Source organism: Palaemon carinicauda, chromosome 14 (genome assembly GCF_036898095.1).
Source record: "Palaemon carinicauda isolate YSFRI2023 chromosome 14, ASM3689809v2, whole genome shotgun sequence".
Classification (NCBI taxonomy): domain Eukaryota; kingdom Metazoa; phylum Arthropoda; class Malacostraca; order Decapoda; family Palaemonidae; genus Palaemon; species Palaemon carinicauda.
The window spans coordinates 39,865,649-39,889,231 of record NC_090738.1 but is presented as its reverse complement, the minus strand read 5'-3'; the positions used below and the strand labels follow the sequence as shown (position 1 = coordinate 39,889,231).

The window sequence follows — 23,583 nt, the reverse complement described above, 5'->3', positions numbered from 1 at the left end:
AAAATAGTAGTCAGATATAGAGTGTGAAACAAGACGAGTCAGTCTGTTTAATAGGAAATTGGGAAAAGCTGGAATAAAACTTAAAGAATACTGTTTAGTATTCCGCCTTGTGTTGGAGAAGGCAAGAATGTTTGGATTAACTGCATAACTATAGTCAATTTTTTCTAGCGAGGCATATTATTTGTACAGACTCACAGTGGTACCCTTTTAGCTCGGAAAATTTCCTAATAGCTGATTGGTCGGAAGTATTTTTGTCTGAATACCATCTTTGTTTTCAAATGATTACCAAGTAATATGAATTGAAACTTATTTATTAATCTAAATTTCTCCCTTAGATATAGGTTTTGTTAGTAAATAATGTGAAATAAATAGATATATTATAAAGTATCGTGATGGTAAATCTAAATTTAATTACAACATCCGCCGAAGTCAACGACAGAAGCTTGTTTTCGGATGCACGCTGCATGAATTTGTTACTTTTCATATATTTCAACACAAATTGAGACAAATTACACTACAGTAAGAATAAAGAAAAACATGTTATTATAAACTACTAAATCTACTAAAAACGGGGAATTGATAAAATTAATTCATGGTGAAATTAGCGGTTCGGTTAAATCAAGACTCACATTGAGTGGGACCTAGGTAAAACGAGCATTCTACTGTCAAACACCAAAGTGGGAAGAGTTTTGTAACTCGGCGGTGAAATTATGAATTCTTTTAATTGTGATTTTTATGCAATTTATGCAACACTCAGTGGCTTCTTAACTATAGATATTATCTTTACTCAATCCTACAAGAGCTTAGAAATTTTAACTCCAGTTTGATTGTTGCCTCAAGTCCCAGCTTTTTCCTTTATACACTAAAGCCCTGTCCACATGATCGAGCGTGCCCGACGGGCAAATAGTGATACCAGGCCACAATAGTTAGTGAAAATGAGGGTTGATGACGTCAGAAGCGGGAAAACTAAAGGCAGGCATCTGGCAACACTGTACGATGCCAGATCCCTGTCTGTGGTTTTCCCGCTTCTGACGTCATTAACCCTCATTCTTACTAACTATTGTGGTCTGGTATCACTGTTTGCCCATCGGCATGCTCGACCATGTGGACAGGGCTTTGGTCATTCTCTCTGGAGTATCATTCACACTGAAAAAAAAAATATTACTATTCTAAAATTGTAAGCTACAAATGAAATACACATTTCTTACATTACCTTGATAAATGTTACATACATCTTCATAGGAACACTACCAGTAGCACTAGTTTCCTCTGTAATTAGCTTGCCGGCATTCAAATTCTCTTGTCCCTTTGTTTCTGTGGAAGAAGAAGTCATTTAAAGTGACAATATTATAAAGTATTATAAAAGATAAAGACAAAATTTATGGCAAAATGTAACATTTGCAAATTATCATCAGACCTGTCTAGTGGCATTTGCTGTATACATAACTTCCTTTTGAAAATATTTTAAACTAGTAACACTTATGCCTGTCTGAAAAGTGCCGATAAATGATCCAGAATGTTTCCTTTAGGAAAAATATTAGTACTAAAATAGTAATATAGGATTTTTTTGTAAGAAATTAGATGCTGATGGACAACAGAAATTCTTCTCATTGTGAAGCTCTCAAAGACGTGCTTGGCAGGAGGAACATCTGGTGGTTCCTCACATGGAGACGGAATTACTGAAAGGCAACACAAGATAACCAAGCCTGAGAAAGGGCACGGCACTTCACTGGAGGGAGTGTTCTCATGTAAAATGTTACGAAGATCAGAGAATGATGAGAGCTGAGTGCCTCAACGGGTAGCATTCCAGTACGAGTGGTGACACCCTAATTAGGAATCTGCAAACATACAGCCAGATGAGCCTGCAACTACTAAGGTTGGAGATGTGGTATTGGTGAAACCATCAAATGCCTGATGGACAACCCAACACAACAGGGTCAAATACAACACAACATAGCCAAGGTAGCGTGGCCAATGTCCACTCTCATAATAATATTTTGGTGGACAGTGTACTCTGACACATCTTAGATGTGAGAAAAATTGTGGCCTAGCTGGAGGGTAACATGTTAAGCTACGATCCCACAGGGAGCCCCAACAGCCAGCTTGGGTGTACGACTACGAGATGGCCACTAAAGCTGTAGTTGCTGGGCGCGAACAAGTGGTTGCCGATGCTGGACTGGTGTATGATGGTTGTGAGTATGTCTGCAAATATGTGAGATGAACATGAGATGAGGGGGGGGGAGAAAAGTCAATGTAAGCTGTGGAGGAAAGGAAGTAATGTTCTGGGGAAACGGGTAAACAATGTCAAGAGCGGCAGCCTTCTTGAGCTGGCCGTGTTCCTGAGTGGATGTGTTGGGATTTTGGTGAAGCCGTACGTGACTATTAGTTTGTGGGAAGACTTTAGAGGTGAAACCATAGAGAGATTTTGTGATATCAGTGAGTGGGAGTACAGTATGTGAATTAGGAAAAGATCAATATCTAAGCAGTTAATTTAAAATGAATTGGATCAACGACTCTTAAGTCATGTTTGGAGACCCATAAGGATACTTGGATTCCCCCTTTCTTTGTCTACCCTGTGTCGTGGAGCTGAGAAGGTAGGAGCTCTAGTTCATCTCCGTAGTAAGTGTTTCCTCTCGATAAAGCAACTCTTGGCAGGTGGGCCAACAACAAATTTTAGTAATACCACAATCATGATAAGAAACTTCAATTGAAGTCAAGACACATAGAAAAAACACACATTAGGCATAAGTGGCTTTTGGGGACTCATTACCATACACATATGCCATAAATCTCACATTATGCAATCTATGTAAATAACTGCCTGGTTCAAAAGAAGCTAAATGGTTTGAAAAAGAGTTGAAGTTTTGGCCTTAAAGGGAGCCATCATGAAACTATAATGACTGGCAAATTCATCATGAAAAGAATAGAGCTGTGCATTACCACAGATAGTAGTTACTGATAAGTATAAAGCATAAAATAAGAAATTTTAAGAAATCTTGGAAACTGTTTTGTACTGAAGGTGTATACAGTTCAGTTAACAAGCATTACATTACCAAAATCACTTTCTCATTGTTCACAGGCTCATTTGGGAACTGCCATTTACTGTGTAAGGTGCAGGGTTATTTTGCTTACATTTTTTTTTTGGAAAAAAATGTTTTAAGTGCTGTTCTTTCATATTCTGTAAGTATCTACTTTCTAGACAAAATAATACATTTATCAACTGCACACGCTGACCCGGGTCGCCTCAGGGCGAGTATCCATCCGCCACAGAGGGACCCCACTAGTGAAAACGGAGATAGGGAAACTACACAAAATTCAGGTCGGTTCGGAGGAGAATCCCAGATACTCCTAAGAAAGTAGTCCGAGGTAAATACTCCGTGTTGGAACAAACTTTTATTAACTGTTTATCTAATCAGCTATACTTCAGTCTTCTTTTATCTTTACTTTTTTTATCCAGATACGTATTCTGAAATCCCTCTCAAGAAGCTTTTAAAGCCAGTTCATTGCTTTTGGCTTCTTACGTAAGAATATGCAACATGAATTACAGTATAACAAAAAAATAAAAAAATAAAATGAAGAATGTACAGTATGTCAAAAGAGATATTTGTATTAATGCCTTGCGGTACAATAAACGGATTTTGAAGCAAAGCAAAAAATCTATTTTTGGGTGAGATAGCCATGTCGTCCTGACGGAAGGTTCCTTTAGGCAGCTTTCTAAGGGATATTTAGCTACAGTGATACTCCCAAAAATTGACCATAGGTCTCCAGAATTCTAACTCTTGGCGCGAGTATCCTTAAGAAAATTTTTAAGGATATCGCATAATATCAGGGGACATATTTCTTGATAAGACACATGGCAATCTTCACCCTGAATAGAGTTTTCGCTCTGAGGGGGAAGAGTGGCGAAAATGAAAGGGAGCCGTCATCAAGGTTACCCATGAATTATAGTATATATATACAAAAAATATAAAATGAAGAATGTACAGTATGTCAAAAGAGATATTTGTATTAATGCCTTGCAGTACAATAAACCAGACAATGAAGATGACATTATGCATACAAATATATAATCACTCTGAACAAGACTTACCTTTAGATACATAAACATTAGAGAAACTAGGATAGCAGTCAATGGAAGGGAAACAACTAACTAATTATTATATGATAAATTGAAAAAAAGTAAGATATTCTTAATACTGTATCTATGTAAAAGGAGCCGGAAAGGAAACTAAGGTATGTAAATTTACATAATAACGGAAGATGAATTACAATAAAGAAAAAGCATTTCTTATAAAAAAAGTAAAAAACGGATATGCTAATTAGAAAACAGTCACAAGACTAAAATCTCACACGTAACCAGTAACCGATAAATAATTTCAGCAGACATACAGGTCCTACAATATTTTCTAATTTGCAGATAGTGAAGAATTGGAGAAAAGTAACAATACTGCAAAAGTAACACTACCTAAATTGGTAATGCAGTAGTCCCTTGCTATACTGTGGTTCACTTATCTCTACCTCAGTACATCTCAAATTTATTAATAAATATATATATATATATATATATATATATATATATATATATATATCGCACTCCTCTTTAAATCGGAGGTTTCTAACTTCGTGAGGGTACATCTTATTCTTTATATTTCTATAATTTTATTGATAAAGATACTACTTTTTGGGACTATGAGAGCTTAAATTTTGGATAAAAGAAAAATGAAAAATTATATTCATTATATGAAAAAACATACCATAGATTTCTGTATGGGTTTTCAGCTATTGTTCGGTGGGTGGCAGGGCGGGATGTGGCTTGGGACCTAACACCCTCTATACCCAAAGGATTATTGTATTTAAAATAAGGGACGTGGTCCCACTTATTGTCTTACTTCAATTTTTAAATCAAGATATCAAGGAGACATGTGATTCACAGGAAATGTACATAAGATTATTATGATTATTATTATTATTATTATTACTAGCCAAGCTACAACCATAATCGGAAAAGCAAGATGCTATAAGCCTAAGGGCTCCAATAAGGAAAAATAGCCAAGTGAGGAAAGGAAATAAGGAAATAAGTTAATGAAAAGAACAAATTAAAAAAAAAATCATTCTAAAAATAGTACCAACGACAAAACAGATGTCACATATAAACTATAAAAGACTTATGTCAGCCTGTTCAACATAAAAACATTTGCCGCAAGTTTGAACTTTTTGAAGTTCTACTGATTCAACTACCTGATAAAGAAGATCATTCCACAACTTGGTCACAGCTGGAATAAAACTTCTAGAATACATTCCAAACTCTAACAAACATGCTGGAACACATACCTGAGGTATCAGGCTTGTCTGTAGGTTTCTGCGAATTATCAACCTCACTCTTTTTCTCCTTTCCAGCAGAATCTAATCCAACCATATCAAAATAATCCCCCTTTCTCTCCATCAGCTCACTGTGCGTACCTCGCTCTGCTATCTTCCCAGTTTGCATAACAACAATTTCGTCACATTGCTCCAGGAACTAAAAGATAAGCAAGGAAAATATTAATTTACAAACAAAATGAAAAACAAAGTTTTCATGGCGATAACTTCCGTGATAACACATTAGTAAAACCATTTAGTTCTCAGTGAAGATCAAAGAAATAAAATGAGGGGCTTGTTACTATAAATCAATCTGAAAAAAAAAAAAAATAAAATTGCAGCCTAAAAATTAAAACACAAAAAATTTTCATGAACTTTATTACTATACAAAATCCCTTAATATTAGATATAAGAAACTTACTCTTAAAACTACAGTGGAATAGGCCACTTACGTGAGTAGCGTGTGTGACAAAAATGACAGTTTTGCTGGCAAGACTCCCTTTGATGCACTCACTGAATATATGCTTGGCTACTTTAGTGTCAACAGCACTGAGAGGATCATCTAGGAGGTATATGTCTCTGTTACTATAAACAGCCCGACCAAGATTAATTCGCTGTTTCTGGCCACCACTGTTTAAACATAAAAAAGGTGATTAAAACTTCTGAAGTCAAAGGAAGAGAAAACCACTATCATAGCATCTCTTACTGTTCTGAATATTCTTATTGTTGATACGCATTCTAAATAGTTTTCAATTTGATACGAGCCTCAATAGAACTGGGACAATGAATTGAAACTCAAATAAAAAGCAGACAATAAAAAACTGGCTCTCTCTGCCAGGGCCAATCTTCAAGATCCCATATTTTTATCAATAAATTTGTTTAATTTTGCACAGATTTCTAGGAAATCTTATAGCTTGAAAGAAAACATACAAACTTATAAAACATTTCTTGTCATGTACCCCATCTCAAAAAAAGAATTTCATCAAGAATGTTTTGAGGACAGACAAAAATACATTAAATCCTTGAAAGTAAATTGGCACATGTGATAAATATATGGAATATAAAAAATTAAACTTTTTATTTACTGAGAATATATTCTCTTTAAAATGCACTTATTTCTTTGGCACAGACCTGACAGCAATTTCTACTCTAACTATTGAACATAACCTCTTTGCCAAGCTGGAAGTTTCAAGACACTCACCTAAGATTAGTCCCACGATCACCAAGTTCCGTCATGTCCCCACTGGAAAGTAAATTTAGATCAGACTGCAGGGAACACACTCTTAAAACCTCTTTGTACTTCTCCTCATCAAACTTCTGTCCTATTATAATGTTTTCTTGAAGAGTTGCATTGTAAATCCAGGCTTGCTGAGTCACTAGGGCTAATCGACCATTTGCCTGCAAGTCACCGCTTTCAACTTTCATCTGAAAATATTTTACGGGATGTAAACAACTTTTAGTTCCATATTATGAATCTTGTAGGCTGTTTCAAGTACATAGAAAAACATATTGATGAAAAGGTTAGAGTATACAAAAACTAAAAGTAATTCGTAAACTATTTATGATTCATTATAATATTTTCAATTATATTGTACTGTATTTCAATAACAGATCTAATGAAAAATCAGTAAATGCATAGTAATTATTGAATGACCATTACAAATAAAACAGTTCATTTGACATATGGCTGATTTTAACTTACATCTCCACAAATTGCTGATAGTAAGGAGCTCTTTCCAGATCCAATACTACCACAGACACCAATCAGCTTTCCCCGTTCAACAGATAAATTGAGATTGAACAAAATAGGCACTGTTTTAATTGTGATACTTTCACTAGACGGAATGCTTCCATTAACTCCATTAGAATTTCCATTAGGGGAATTTCCATTGGGAGGATTTCCATTGGGAGAATTCCCATTATGGGAGTTACCATTCAGGGAATTTCCATTGTGAGAATTCCCGTTGGGAGATTTGCCGTTAGGAACAACGCCATTGACATGGTGATTACCATTGGGGACAGAGCCCTTTTTCTTAATACCATCTGGAATGAAAGATCATTTTGAAATATAAGTGATTCATCGTAAATATAATTTTTCAATATTAATCTTACCCGATAATCATGTACAGTAGCTGTCAACTCCGTTGCCCGACAGAATTCTACGGAAGGGATACGCCAGCGATCGCTATACAAGAGGGGGGTGTACTCACAAGCGCCACCTGTGGCCAGGTACTGCAGTACTTCTTGTTGACACCACCTCAATTTTTCCTCTGTCGTGCTTCCGGCAAGACGTTCATGGATACGCTTATAATTTTGGAGTCTTGTTCACGGTTTTTGGTGAAGTATTGCTCTAAGATTTCAGCTTTCGCTATTCAGGAAGTTTTATTATTAGCTTAGCTAGCTTTTGGAATTAATTTGATTAATTATGGTGACGAAGAGAGTATGAACTCTCTTTCACCTTTAAATGGCCGACCCTTCCCTTAGACGGAAGTGTTGGTGTCTAAGAGAGTATAGACTCTCTTTCTTAATTTTGCTTAACAAAAGTTATAGATTTATTTTATATCTCTCCGCCTTTTATAGGCCTCTTCGATTAACTTCCTTTTTTATAAACTTATTAAAATTAATTTTTATATTTGTTTATATTTGACCTTTCCTAATAGTAGGCGGTCTTTTCTTGTACCGAAGTTAATTAACATTGAGCCCGTCATTTCGGTTTTACCTGTTAACATATTATGCTATTTTAATGTTTTTGAAAGAATTTCTTTGATAGTCTCGTACTGTTTCAAAGTGGAACTAACGTTTTGTTTTGTCTCTGCAGTTGTTGACGTTCAGAACGTTCAACTTGCGCTCTATCGTTACGATAGAGAGAGAATTGTCACGGTGTCACGTTGCAGTAAGAGTAAACCGTTTCTAGCGTTTTGTTCATTCTTTCTTAGCTTAATGGTTTTAATTCTAATAAAGGAACTTATTATTTGGGAAATCTTTCAGTTTTTTTTCCTTTAACAATAATATGTTTTAACGATATATATGATTGGGCTCTTCTCTCAGGTTCTAAGTCAAGAGAGAGAGAGAGAGAGAGACAGAGACGGAGGGAGAGAGAGGAGGATAAACGTTTCGTTCAAGCGAGTAACGTTGTTATCGTTTTTGCTCTTCTCCCTAGTCTCTTTAGGGGAAGAAGGTAAACGTTTCTAGAGTTTTATTCTTGTTCTCAAGCTTTATGCGGTGAGAGATTTTAAACGTAGTTTATTTGATCTAGTGTTTAGTCTCTTTCCAGCCACTGAATTATTTATCTTTCATTAGATTTTTCTGTTACATTGTAATTCTTTTTTCGCAATTACTAACTTTTAAGGAAGGATAGAATTGCGTGTTTCAGGCACAAACCACTTAAAGTTTCGAGTTCAGTGAAATAAGTGCAAACAGAAAATCAAAAGTGATAAGTGATTAGCGCAAAGTGTGTCAGTGTTGTGCGTGAGGGTACTTCTGTGCGTGCCAGTCGTCCTCCCAGTCCGGGACCTCTTGCAAGCTCCCAAGCCCAGGGGAGAAGCAATGTCGAAGGGCAAAAGGGTTCGGCAGGCCTTGATCGGCGCACAGAAGTATCCTCGGTGGTTGCGGGCGTGTCTTACAGAGACCGTCACTCCCACCCGCAGACGATTGAGCCCTTATTTTGCTCGTCTGCAGAAGAAATTTCGGGGAGAAAACGCTGGACTCAGGTCTCAAGACCTCTTAACGTAAAGTCCAGACCTCTAGAGTTCAACAACCCGGATGCAGTCTTTGGGTTAGCTCTGACTCTCCGCAGTCATCAGGTGACTGCACACCTCCTAAGAGAGGTAAGGCGATGCCTCAACAGACCTCATCTTCTATTAAGGCTTTGCCTCAACAGACCTTATCGTCTGTTGATCCCAAGATGACTTTGCTGCAGTCCATGCAGTCGCAGCTTGCGGTCTTAATGCGTGAGTTTCAGGCTGAGAAGGTTACACCTCCTCTTGCGAGCGCTCCGCCTCACCGCAGTCCAGTCTGCCAGGCGTACGAAGTTGAGGTTCCTCAAGCTACCTTACCGCGTTCGGAGTTGCCAGTTACCAGCGGTGTGCAGCAACCTTAACCTTCCTTAAGGCAACCTCAACAATGGGAGCAGGAGTCTTATGCCTTGAGGCAAGATTTTCTTGCAGTTAGACCATCTTCGAGGCAACAACCTCTTGAGGTACGACAACCTCTACCATCCTTGAGGCAGCCACCTCAGCTCTCGCAGCTGCTACCTCACTTTCCTCAAGGCGAGAGCCTCAACTCTTGAGGCTAGCTCCTCAGGAACCTCAACTCGTGAGACAGGAACTGCGTTCTGCGCAGCCGCTATCTCAACTTTCGCAGCTCACACCTCAAGAACCTCAACTCGTGAGTCAAGAGCCTCTCTCTGCGCAGCCACCTCAACCCTTGAGGCAAGCGCAACTCTTGAGGCAGGAACCTCATGCTATGAGTCAGCCACCTCAACGCATGCTTCTGCCACTTTCTCCTCAACTTGAGCCTCTTCCCATTCAACTTTGAAATAACAAAGGACAATAATAACACCTCATTACTTTCATAACTTGCATTTGTAATCATATACATGTATGCCTACACAAACATTATGATAATGGAGGTTATTCGTATTACTTAAATAAAAAAATATATATGTATTCCTTGCAATATATTTTTAACAAAATCGCAAAATATGGCAAAAATATCTTCAAAACAAAAATGAATCATGAGTTATGAATGTAAGGTAAATATTATGTTGTTATTAAAACCCCATGCAAGCATGCATGAAGTAATGCAGTGTTGCCAACAGGGCGAGTTTCCCTTTCCTGAGGTGAAGTAGATTATAGTACATTTAGTGCAGCTTAATTCTACGATTATCATGCCGGCTATCAAATTCATCAACAAAAGACAGTAATGCGATATTACTCAATCTAGCACTGGTCATGGAATTTCTGAGAAATGTTACACGCCATGCAACATGCTCTGCTTACCTTACAGCATGCTCTACATACAGCATGCTCTGCATACAGCATGCTCTGCATACAGCATGCTCTGCATACCTTACCGCATGCTTCTCAGTCACACATCTTTGGTTGTTGCCAACTCACTAGACTGTCAAGCAGTTTCATAACGTTGCCTTCTAGTCTGCTGCTTTTGCACCAGTGAAACCCTCACTGAGAGAACTTAGCTTTTCTCGGATATGGTCCCTGTAGATGAGAAAGTGCTTTTCTCCCTCCTTCTGATATTCCCTTGAGGACTCTGTCATTTGGAGAGGAGCCTTTAGCTGCGTAGCCTCCTATGGACTTTTATTTAAGCATAACATGCTTCCAGGGAAGGTAATGGTTCCACTTCAGTCGCTAACCCCGTCTGTTACCACACCTGCTCCCATAGACCTTGAGCTGTGTTGCAAGACATGCAGTCCAAGCTTAGTCCTTGTTAGAGGATTTTTTGTTTACGGAGTCAGTGTGTCACTGGGAAGACGTTCAACAACCAGCAGAAGTGACTTATTGTGACGCAGTGCGGCAACCTCAGCAACCCGATAAGGAGTTGTCTGTACGACCCAGACAGTCTAGACAGCTTCGGGTTGTCACTGTACTTCCTCGCTTCCCCATGGTTGACAGTTCACAGACTGTGCAGCAGTACCATGATCTTGTGTCCGGCTCCGTCAGACGACTGGCTTTTAAGAGCTCCCACAAGTCGTCGCTGTCTGGAGATTCTCAGATGGACTATGGATCTGACCAAGGAACTGGGCCTCCTGGTCAATTTTAAGGAGTCTCAGCTCGTCCCATCCCAGACCATTGTCTACCTGGGTATGGATCTTCAGAGTCGAGCTTTTCGGGCTTTTCCGTCGGCCCCAAGGATCTTCCAAGCCCTAGAATGCATCCAGAGCATGCTGAGAAGGAACCGATGCTCAGTCAGGTAGTGGATGAGTCTAACAGGGACACTTTCATCGCTGGCCCTGTTCATCGTGTTAGGGAGACTCCACCTCCCCCCCCTTCAGTATCATCTAGCTGCTCACTGGATAAAGGACATGACGCTAGAGACGGTCTCAGTTCCTGTTTCCGAAGAGAGGAGGTCTTCTCTCGCGTGGTGTAAGAACAGCTTTCTTCTCAAGGAAGTCTACCTTTGGCTGTTCAGAAACCCGACCGCCGTCTCCTCTCGGACGCATCAGACACGGGCTGGGGTGCGACTTTGGACGGACAGGAATGCTCGGGAACATGGAATCAGGAGCAAAGGACACTTCACATCAATTGCAAGGAGTTGTTGGCGGTTCTTCTGGCCTTGATAAACTTCAAGTCCCTCCAGCTTAACAAGGTGGTGGAGGTGGACTCTGACAACACCACAGCCCTGGCTTACATCTTCAAGCAGGGAGGGACTCTTTCGTGGAAGTTGTTCTAGATCGCAAGGGACCTCCTCATCTGGTCTAAAGATCGAAAGCTCACGCTGGTAACGAGGTTCATTCAGGGCGGTATGAATGTCATGGCAGATCGCCTCAGCCGGAAGGGTCAGGTCATCCCCACAGAGTGGACCCTTCACAAGAATGTTTGCAGCAGACTTTGGGCCCTGTGGGGTCAGCCAACCATAGATCTGTTCGCTACCTCGATAACCTAGAGACTCCTGTTGTATTGTTCTCCGATTCCAGACCCAGCAGCAGTTCACGTGGATGCTTTTCTGCTGGATTGGTCCCATCTCGACCTGTATGCATTCCCGCCGTTCAAGATTGTCAACAGGGTACTTCAGAAGTTCTCCTCTCGCAAAGGGACACAGCTGACGTTGATTGGCTCCGCTCTGGCCCGCGAGAGAATGGTTCATAGAGGTACTGCAATGGCTGGTCGACATTCCCAGGACTCTTCCTCTAGGAGTGAACCTTCTACGTCAACCTCACGTAAAGAAGGTACACCCAAACCTCCACGCTCTTCGTCTGACTGCCTTCAGACTTTCGAAAGACTCTCAAGAGCTAGGGGCTTTTCGAAGGAGGCAGCCAGAGCGATTGCCAGAGCAAGGAGAACATCCACTCTCAGAATCTATCAGTCTCAAGGGGAAGTCTTCCGTAGCTGGTACAAGACCAATGCAGTTTCCTCAACCAGTACCACTGTAACCCAGATTGCTGACTTCCTGTTACATCTAAGGAAAGTAAGATCCCTTTCAGCTCCTACGATCAAGGGTTACAGAAGTATGTTGGCAGCGGTTTTCCGCCACAGAGGCTTGGATCTTTCCACTAACAAAGATCTACAGGACCTCCCTAGGTCTTTTGAGACCTCAAAGGAACGTCGGTTGTCCACTCCAGGCTGGAATCTAGACGTGGTCCTAAGGTTCCTTATGTCATCAAGATTTGAACCTCTCCAATCAGCCTCTTTTTAGGACCTCACATTAAAAACTCTTTTCCTCGTGTGCTTGACAACAGCTAAAAGAGTAAGTGAGATCCACGCCTTCAGCAGGATCATTGTTTTCACATCTGAAACGGCTACATGTTCCTTGCAGCTCGGTTTTTGCTAAACGAGCTTCCTTCACGTCCTTGGCCTAAGTCGTTCGAGATCCCAAGCCTGTCCAACTTGGTGGGGAATGAACTGGAGAGAGTACTTTGCCCAGTTAGAGCTCTTAGGTACTATCTAAAAAGGTCTTAACCTTTACGAGGACAATCAGAAGCCTTATGGTGTGCTATCAAGAAACCTTCTTTTCCAAGGTCTAAGAACTCAGTTTCTTACTATTCAGGCTTCTGATTAGGGAAGCACATTCTCATCTGAAGGAAGAAGACCTTGCTTTGCTGAAGGTAAGGACACATGAAGTGGGAGCTGTGGCTACTTCAGTGGCCTTCAAACAGAACCGTTCTCTGCAGAGTGTTATGGATGCAACCTATTGGAGAAGCAAGTCAGTGTTCGCATCATTCTATCTCAAAGATGTCCAGTCTCTTTACGAGTACTGCTACACCCTGGGACCATTCGTAGCAACGAATGCAGTAGTAGGCGAGGGCTCAGCCACTACATTCCCATAATCCCATAACCTTTTAACCTTTCTCTTGAATACTTTTTATGGGTTGTACGGTCGGCTAAGAAGCCTTCCACATCCTTGTTGATTTGGCGGGTGGTCAATTCTTTCTTGAGAAGCGCCGAGGTTAAAGGTTGTGATGAGGTCCTTTAGTATGGGTTGCAGCCCTTGATACTTCAGCACCTTAGAGTTGTTCAGCCTCCTAAGAGGAACGCTGCGCTCAGTAAGGAAGACGAACTTATTTAAGGCAGAGTAATGGCTCAAGTCGACTTCCTTACCAGGTACTTATAATTTCATTGTTATTTTGAATAACTGATAATATGAAATACGGGATACTTAGCTTCTTGATATACATGTACACTGGTTTTCACCCACCTCCCTGGGTGTGAATCAGCTACATGATTATCGGGTAAGATTAATATTGAAAAATGTTATTTTCATTAGTAAAATAAATTTTTGAATATACTTACCCGATAATCATGATTTAATTGACCCACCCTTCCTCCCCATAAAACCAGTGGACCGAGGAAAAATTGAGGTGGTGTCAACAAGAAGTACTGCAGTACCTGGCCACAGGTGGCGCTTGTGAGTACACCCCCCTCTTGTATAGCGATCGCTGGCGTATCCCTTCCGTAGAATTCTGTCGGGCACGGAGTTGACAGCTACATGATTATCGGGTAAGTATATTCAAAAATTTATTTTACTAATGAAAATAACATAATTTAAAAATAATGTACAGTACAAATGTACGAAGTACAAACTTTATCATATTGTGTCACAGTTCTACAGTCAAATTTTTCTTTATAGAAGCTTATTGAGTAGGGGAAATATTTCAATAACCTGATAAACTATATTACTGAAATATTACCATCTAATAACCTAATAAACTTTATTATTCAAATATTACCATGTGAAGAAAAATATTCAATGTGAGGCACCATTCTGGCACAGAAATTCCATAGAATAAGCTAGCTTTTAGGTAAGCTTGTGTCAAACAAGGATACTAAATATATAAAAAAAAATCACAGATTTTAATTATGATTTGTGCTCAAGTAGATTCAATGATGGAAAAATTCAAATATTTGTTTTCCAAAAGAAGGGCTATAAAAAGAGAAAAATAATTGGAGTATAATTCCTACAAATGAGTTTTGGAGATAAATAATATTCTTAAACGTTAAACGTCTCCAAACGAAGTTTTGGAGATAAATAATATTCTTAAACGTTAAACATCTCCAGACGAAGTTTTGGAGATGAATAATATTCTTAAACGTTAAACATCTCCAAACAAAGTTATTGGAGATAAATAATATTCTTAAACGTTAAACGTCTCCAAACGAAGTTTTGGAGATGCATAATATTCTTAAATGTTAAATGTCTCCCAATGAAGTTTTAGAAATAAAAAACATTCATAAACGTTAAACGTCTCCAAATGAGGTTCTACAGAAAAAGTGACACGTTAAAACAACTGTTTAGGATAACAGAAATTATAAAAGAACAAGGTTTTTATAAAGAATAATATTTTGAAAACAAAGAGTTTTTGAGATTGTAGAAAATGCTAAAGTATTTTGATAAGTGCACAACCATATCTGAAAAGATTCTCGAAAAGGTAAATCAGAGAGAAAAATTAAAGGATACTCAAAAACCCCACAAGTAATTGTATCACTTACTCTGCTTGCTCTTAGTCTGTTCAGATGACTCCTCATGAGAATCTTTGCCTTTCAAGTCAATATTGGTCACTTCCCAAGCAAACGTTCCATTCTTAATTTGCAGTGCCAGGTTATTATTGACTAGACCTCCACTGCGCTTCTTGTGTTCTGGCAATTCTAGTAGTTTCTGTGAAAAGGATAGTGATTTACTGTAGCATACAAGAAAGGGCACTCAACATCAAGTAAAACAGGGTTGTTATTAAATGAAGGCATTATGATATAGAAATAATCATATCAAATGACAATAAGCCCCCTCAAAAAAAAAAAAAAAAAAAAAAAAAAAAAAAAAAAAAAAAAACAGGCCTGCTATGGCATTAGAAATATGATAAAATAGGACATGAAATCATTACATAATCAGGTACACATATACGATTTAAGTACTGAAGCATAATCAAAGTACTGTACAATTACTTCATGACTGACAGCTAAATTGCTTTAAGGGAATGATCTAATGAAAGCTATACAGTACAATAATCTTAAACTTTAGGAATCATCACTAATTTGACAATGAATCAACTTTAGTAATCACATTCATATATCTGATTTAGATATTATGAATCATATGAAATTGAATTTTAACAATAAAACATAAACTACAGAAGTACCTGTATTCTAGTCAATGAAACTTTTGCTTCAGCGACCGATCGGACAGTAAATGGCAATGTTCCAACTGAAAACTGCATAGCATTAAATACTGAGAAGATAGTGAACGCTTCGGAAGAAGTTAACCGGTTACCTGCAATGAAGAAGAAAAACATGTTGTCAGGAAGAATAAAATATGTCATCAGGCAAAGAATAGCTTAGTAAAACGGAAGACAATATATAGCATCCATATGTGATATTCTAACTACCGGTAATCTTTAAAGTTAAAGAGCAACAAATAAATATCTAAAATAAAACATAATAGCATACCATTCAAAGTATATCCAAGGAAAGTGACAATTGTAGCTAAAATACTAATACTTGGAACAACAGTTGAACTGACAGCTTGTAACAAGGCTCCGACGCGGTGTTTCTTTAGTTCTTCTTTCCTGAGTCCTGTAAGCAAAAGCAGAATACTTCTCATCCATGATGGTCTAAAGGTCGATCAAGAATGACAGAGGCAATGGACATTGAATATACCCCAGTAGGAGAATGCCCGGGGTGAATGTAGTTTGTTGGGACAGGGTAAGATAAGAGTACGGCAGTCTAAGGATACGACTCCTAGGTTAGGTTAGGTGGAGAACCTTAGGTAAGGTAAGGTAAGGTAAGGTAAGGTTAGGTTAGGTTAGGTGATGTTCTTGTGTCTGTAAAATGTGGTTTTTCACTCTGTCCTAACAAACTACAAAGGCCTATACAAATGACCAGCGCTCTAGCCAGGTCTCAAACAAATTAGGTACAGAAGGACATTTTTTATTGTGTAATAAATAAAACTGAAGTGATAACTCGTCTTAAACATATGAAAATTGATGACCAATTTCTTACTAAAAGACTCATGATTAATAAGGAACTTGAAATTTTGATACATTTTGAAGTATTTTCCTCACAGTTTTGTAAATTTAAAAATGTTCTGAGTACAATTCACTTAAAAACATACAATGCATACATAAGCTAAAAATATTTGTTGTAATTTTCATTTTCCTATTTCCTCTATACAGTACTTCGGTAGAGTATAGCTCATTGCTTCCACGAGCTTGCTTCAGGAAGCATATTCTATCTACATATGGATTTACTTATCATTGTATTTCATGACATTCATGAAGTTAATACTGGAACCAGACTGTGAAATCAGTAGAAAAAAAAAATATGGAAAATTCCATAAAATGGGTGGCAACCAATGTAACATGTTCCATACCCCAATGGGTCACGTCAGTAGTTGAATGGGTGACCACAAACATACTCTAAACACTGGAATATAAAACTCCCCTATTTGGGAGGAAGGAAAATCCCCCCCCCCAAAAAAAAAAAAAAAAAAAAAAAAAACAACAACGAACCTGCAATCTTGTCTGCGAACGATTCCTCCCACGAGTACATCTTGATCAAACGGATGCTGTTCAGAATTTCATTCATAAGTGTCACTCTCTTGTCAGTCACTTTGACAGTCTGGACTCTAACTTTACTTTGTGCTTTAGCAATTAGACCCTGGGGGATAAAGGAAGGAAAAATTATCACTTTGTAGTGAATAAAGCATATATTTAACTAGCGATGAGCATGTCTACTGATATACTGTACTGTATATTCAATTTAACAAAGTAAATTGGTGCTATACATTTGATTTTTTAAAATCCAAAAAGTTATTACTATATAATGAGCTCAAAAAGTAAAATTGACTATTATTAGATTGTGAGATAATAAATCAATTTTGAATGAAGATATTACATCTTTAATCCCATGTAGGCATACTTTCTTAGCCATAATGTAAATTGCTGCTGAGTAAACAGTACTTATGAATTCTAGTAGAAGATTAATATACTTTTTAAAAGTATTAACTTCTACATTTCTTCACAAATTCTAATGGACATCAGTACCATTTGAAGAATTATACCTTAGTCATTTCAAAGAAATATGATAAATATTTCATAATCAACAAAAATATGCTCCAATATGATAGTGCCACTTACCATAATTGGATAAAAACAAACAAACACAGCTTGTCCAAGAAGAGACCATGGGCCTAATATGTAGACCGAGTAGATCACACTTAACGTAAAAATGATGGGCATAGCTGGAAAAATACACAAAAGACAAGAAGAATAATTGAGCAATAAAAGGAAAGGTTCAAAATCTCATTACACAATAAACATGAATATAAAGCATGGATATACATGGATAAAATCAATTGGAAACTTAGTCAAATATTTGGATTCTGACTAAACATTGTAACAGGAGGAAAACCAGACTAAGCGAACTTTAGAAAGACCTATGTTTGGGTATCAAATATTTATTCTTGTCATTAGGAATCCACATTCAAATTTGTTCCAAAATAATAATCTCGTCTGAGAGTAGAGTTATTAGAATTTTTTTTCATATAGCATATGCATTGCATGTATAAATGTGTACAAATATTCAAGATAAAAACCAAACCAAACACGACATCCTACAACAAAGATATTGAAAAACATGTTTTTTACAATAGGAAACTGAAGTCTGTCGTCAAATTACCACATCTGGTTCACAACAACGGTTTCAGTCGCTCACAGACCTAGAAACTTGCCAGTGTTTTAACATAGCCACCCCTTACCTTGACTTTTCCAGTCCTTATCCCAGTTGAATAGGAAAAGGAAAGTATGTAATTTGAATTGTAAAGGTATTAAACATACTTTATGTATTATTTGTCATCAGAAAATTAGTAAATCAAATGCATTATGCTGAAAACGACCATCCCACACGACGATTCTTCTGAACAATGCATACGCTTGAACCAGTTTGGCCGTTGCCATGATAACTGAGGTCATGACTTCGTCTCCCTATTGCAAATCAGATCTTTGGAAACAGAATCTGTGTGCTATACCAAGACTGGCATTCAAGGATAATTGATGATGACAACATTGATTTTACCTGTTAGGAACACACATGATATACAAGCTTCAAAGAGCCTTTCCATGTCATTGTTGCAAAAGTTGATGATTTGAGCCGAAAGTCTCTCACCACCGGTTTTCAACTTGAGGATCTTCTTGTACATCAAGGCCTGGATGGATCCAGTTACCCTCGTGGCTGCAGAAAATGGAATCAATTGAGGAGGGCTAAGAAAAAACAATTATTCTCGATAACATTATATATACTGATCAAATTAGCATCATAGCGGTACCGCTTTTAACTTTTAATAGAACAAAAACAGAAATTAATTTATTCTATAAAATAAAGGCACAAATCTGACGTACTTAAAAATATACGATACAGCTTAATCAAAAGAAGTATAAGGTACATTATTCTGCATGTACAACATTAGCTCTTCATTTCAAAGTGTTGAAATATTTTATGGCACCCAGATCAGAGACTTCCATTTATGAGAATTAACCTTCATAGAGTGCACACTACTTTGCTTACAACTGCAAAGATCCTCATCATTGAGAATCGTAATCTATGCAATTACTGAATCTGAGATGCAATAAACAAAGTGCGAAGTCGTCTTACCTGTATGAGTTCCAACAACAAACATGGCATTAAAACAGGCTCCCCTCAGCATATTAACGATGAAAATGGAAAGGGTTATGATACCGGCATACTGGTAATCTATTCCCGGTGAGTTTATGTAGTCTAAGACCAATTTCAATAACACAGACTGAAAAAAGAATATTAAAAGCAAACATTAAAAAAAAAACAGAACAGAAAACCGAAGCAGCAGCTAGATGGAAAAAAGGTTACAAATGTTTTAAGTTATGCAGAATAAAATATCATTGGTTACACCAAATATTATTGCTTAAGTATATTCCTGTTCATATTTGCAGGGTATCATAAATAAACTACATGAACGTCTGAAAATACCCTATTTACTTCACCTTTACTGAAGTATTTATTTTCAAATACCTTACATTGCAGAAGCATCTACTCAGAATCAAATTCCTAATTCCTAATTTAATCAACAAAATCTGCTTCAACGGATAGGGCTCACATAACATGTAGGATAAACTTCGCAATTGTAATTCAAATAAGTAAGCATAACAGCAGAAGAGAAAGAGGTGGAGTCAGCCACTAATGCATAAGCTGGGAGCACACTAGCGACTCTGTGGTGACACAAAGCCACGCCACGCCTGTGGCGGGGATGAGCAACAGAGAGCCACAGTCGCTTGCCACAGTCGCTAGTTTGCGCGGAAAAACTTGAAAACAATGGAAACCTATGGGAGACCACATCCCCGCCACACGATGCTGTGGCTTTGTGGCGCCACAGACTTGCTAGTGTGCTCCCGGCAAGGGTTGTGGACAATGAAGCTCCGCCCACGAAAGTCGAGCGGGAGCAGACTTCCTTTAAACCGTTCGACAAACCTGTTCGACAACCAAATACCCATTTCACGCATTCGAACATCACTTCAAACACTTGTCTGTCGAACTACGTTCAACAAACCGTTCGACAGTATAAACCCGTCTTTACTCTTAAGTCAGTGATGTAAATACTTACTAGACCCAAGAATTGAAGGATATTTTGGAAGACAGAAAGAAACATTTACTACTTTTAAGCCAGTCCCCATAATACCTACTGGACCCAAAAATTGAAGGACATTTTGGAAGACAGAAAGAAACATTCACTACTTTAAAGCCAGTCCCCATAATACCTACTGGACCCAAGAATTAAAGGATATTTTGGAAGACAGAAAGAAACATTTACTACTTTTAAGCCAGTCCCCATAATACCTACTGGACCCAAAAATTGAAGGACATTTTGGAAGACAGAAAGAAACATTCACTACTTTTAAGCCAGTCCCCATAATACCTACTGGACCCAAGAATTGAAGGACATTTTGGAAGACAGAAAGAAACATTCACTACTTTTAAGCCAGTCCCCATAATACTTACTGGACCCAAGAATTGAAGGACATTTTGGAAGACAGAAAGAAACATTCACGACTTTTAAGCCAGTCCCCATAATACTTACTGGACCCAAGAATTGAAGGACATTTTGGAAGACAGAAAGAAACATTCACGACTTTTAAGCCAGTCCCCATAATACCTACTGGACCCAAGAATTGAAGGACATTTTGGAAGACAGAAAGAAACATTCACTACTTTTAAGCCAGTCCCCATAATACTTACTGGACCCAAGAATTGAAGGACATTTTGGAAGACAGAAAGAAACATTCACTACTTTTAAGCCAGTCCCCATAAAACCTACTGGACCCAAGAATTGAAGGACATTTTGGAAGACAGAAAGAAACATTCACTACTTTTAAGCCAGTCCCCATAATACTTACTGGACCCAAGAATTGAAGGACATTTTGGAAGACAGAAAGAAACATTCACTACTTTTAAGCCAGTCCCCATAATACCTACTGGACCCAAGAATTGAAGGACAATTTGGAAGACAGAAAGAAACATTCACTACTTTTAAGCCAGTCCCCATAATACCTACTGGACCCAAGAATTGAAGGACATTTTGGAAGACAGAAAGAAACATTCACTACTTTTAAGCCAGTCCCCATAATACTTACTGGACCCAAGAATTGAAGGACATTTTGGAAGACAGAAAGAAACATTCACTACTTTTAAGCCAGTCCCCATAATACCTACTGGACCCAAGAATTGAAGGACATTTTGGAAGACAGAAAGAAACATTCACTACTTTAAAGCCAGTCCCCATAATACCTACTGGACCCAAGAATTGAAGGACATTTTGGAAGACAGAAAGAAACATTCACTACTTTTAAGCCAGTCCCCATAATACTTACTGGACCCAAGAATTGAAGGACATTTTGGAAGACAGAAAATAAGACCTATTACTTTTAGGCCAGTCTTCATAATACTCAAGACCCAACAACTGAATGACATTTTGAAAGACAGAAAGAAACATTTACTACTTTTAAGACTTACTGGACCCAAGAAATGAAGGATATTTTGGAAGACAGAAAAAATAGATGTCACTTCTAGACTAGTCTCTATAATACTTACTGGACCCAAGAATTGAAAGAAATTTTGGAATACAGAAAAATAGTCTTCCAAATACTTACTGGACCCAAGAATTGAAGGACATTTTGGAAGACAGATATGACCATGCAGACGATAACCCTGGTCCTGACTCCTCTCCAAACCGCCCGCCACAGCTCCGGCTTCTGGTTGGCTTTCCTCGAGGCTCCGATTTCATCTTCCCACAGACGCATCAAGCGATCGGCATTCTTCTCGGCACCATCTTCACTCTGCTCACAAGATAGAATGGACGGTTAGCAGACCATTATCAAAATGCCAATATTAAAAAAGACATGTTTTCCGAGTGATAATTCCCAGCTAGAAATAAGGAGTCCTTTATTACGGTCATAAATTTATCAGCAACAAGAAATTAAGGTAAAGGTAAAAGATCCTAACAGTTCTTTTGCTTGAGGGTGCACTTAAGCACACTATTCTGTCTTATTTATCTTCCTTTTGTTTTCCTTTAAAGTTTTTATAGTTTATATATGAAAGATGTATTTTAAAGTTGTTACTGTTCTTAAAATATTTTATTTTAATTGTTAATTACTTTTCTTGCAGTTTGTTTATTTCCTTATTTCCTTTCCTCACTGAGCTAATTTCCCTGTTGGAACCCTTAGCCTTATAGTATGCTGCTTTTCCACATAGGGTTGTAGCTTATCAAGTTGTAATAATAATAATAATAATAATAATAATAATAATAATAATAATAATAATAATAAAGGTGTCTGGTTTCAGTTTCTTCAGAATAGATGTTCACCAGACCGACAGCTGGACAAGCCCAACACACCCATTTTGGTGCCAAACCACAGCCGTGGCCTCACCAATAAACAGCTTAAATCGATCTGCTGCCATGCATATGCTAGGCTAAACACATTACCAATGTACTAGCCAGGAAGCTAATTAGTTGTTTAAATACATTCCACTATTATTATTATCATTATTACTTCTAGGCTACAACCCGAGTTGGAAAAGCAAAATGCTATAAGACCAGGGGCTCCAACAGGGCAAATAGCCCAGTAAGGAAAAGAAACAAGGAAAAATGAAATATCTTACGAACAGTAACAACATTGAAATAAGTATTTCTTAAATGAACTATAAAAACTTAAACAAAACAAGAGGAAGAGAAATAAGATAAAATAATGTTCCCGAGTGTACCCTGAAGCAAGAGATCTCTAACCCAAGACAGTGGAAGACCATACTACAGAGATTATGGCACTGCCCAAAACTAGAGAACACGAACTCTTTATCTTGATTACAAGTGAATAACTTTAACTGTTATTTTTATTTTTATTCACCTATCGATAAAAACCTTTTTATCAATACTGTAGTAAAATTTTCATAATTTCTCAATGCCTTAACTCAAGTCTCCTCTAGCCATGTACCAATGATTTCGGTACCAATTATTTTGTTCTATCCCTAGCACCACTTACTCTTGCATAGAAGGATACTATAATTGTATCTCAAATGATACCACAATTGTATCTCAAGGGATGATAATAGTGTTTATGAACTGAATAACAATTAGTCTGAAACATGTAAATCTGAACCCTTAGAACAACAGACTAAATCTAGAATGATGAGATTCCTATTTACAATACAAGATTAGTAATTAATATTCAATAGAATTCCATTCTATATAAGGCAGGAATATCAAAACATTAAGACCTATTTAAATATTGGCATTTTCTTTAGTTTTTTAAAAAATATTTTCAAAATAAGGTCACGTTGAAAAGCCACGAAGTAGACAGAAAAAAAAGAAAAAAAAATTATGGAGGGACATGAGAGACAGATGTTCTCCCATTTTGCAAATAATTTGACATAAAAATTCTATATTATATATATATATATATATATATATATATATATATATATATATACACACATATATATATATATATATATATATATATATATATATATACACACACAC

At 37.7% G+C, this 23,583-nt stretch overlaps 1 protein-coding gene across 3 annotated transcripts in view; it reads right to left on the bottom strand.

Annotated features, from left to right (window-relative positions):
• The window catches only part of LOC137653532 (ATP-binding cassette sub-family C member 5-like), a 157,132-nt gene that overhangs the window by 27,640 nt on the left and 105,909 nt on the right, over positions 1–23,583 (bottom strand). For all 3 annotated transcript variants that reach the window (XR_011046510.1, XM_068387007.1, XM_068387008.1), the window contains 13 exons: positions 21,698–21,883; positions 19,173–19,320; positions 18,597–18,752; positions 17,660–17,763; positions 17,033–17,180; positions 15,972–16,097; positions 15,665–15,795; positions 15,021–15,186; positions 7,061–7,401; positions 6,560–6,783; positions 5,811–5,988; positions 5,332–5,518; positions 1,214–1,314 (listed from right to left, as the gene is read on the bottom strand). Coding sequence is in view for 2 of the 3 variants with exons in the window: in XM_068387007.1 (XP_068243108.1) it covers positions 1,214–1,314; positions 5,332–5,518; positions 5,811–5,988; positions 6,560–6,783; positions 7,061–7,401; positions 15,021–15,186; positions 15,665–15,795; positions 15,972–16,097; positions 17,033–17,180; positions 17,660–17,763; positions 18,597–18,752; positions 19,173–19,320; positions 21,698–21,883 (2,196 nt within the window). In the remaining variant the exon portion in view is untranslated. The remainder of the gene's footprint in view (positions 1–1,213; positions 1,315–5,331; positions 5,519–5,810; positions 5,989–6,559; positions 6,784–7,060; positions 7,402–15,020; positions 15,187–15,664; positions 15,796–15,971; positions 16,098–17,032; positions 17,181–17,659; positions 17,764–18,596; positions 18,753–19,172; positions 19,321–21,697; positions 21,884–23,583) is intronic.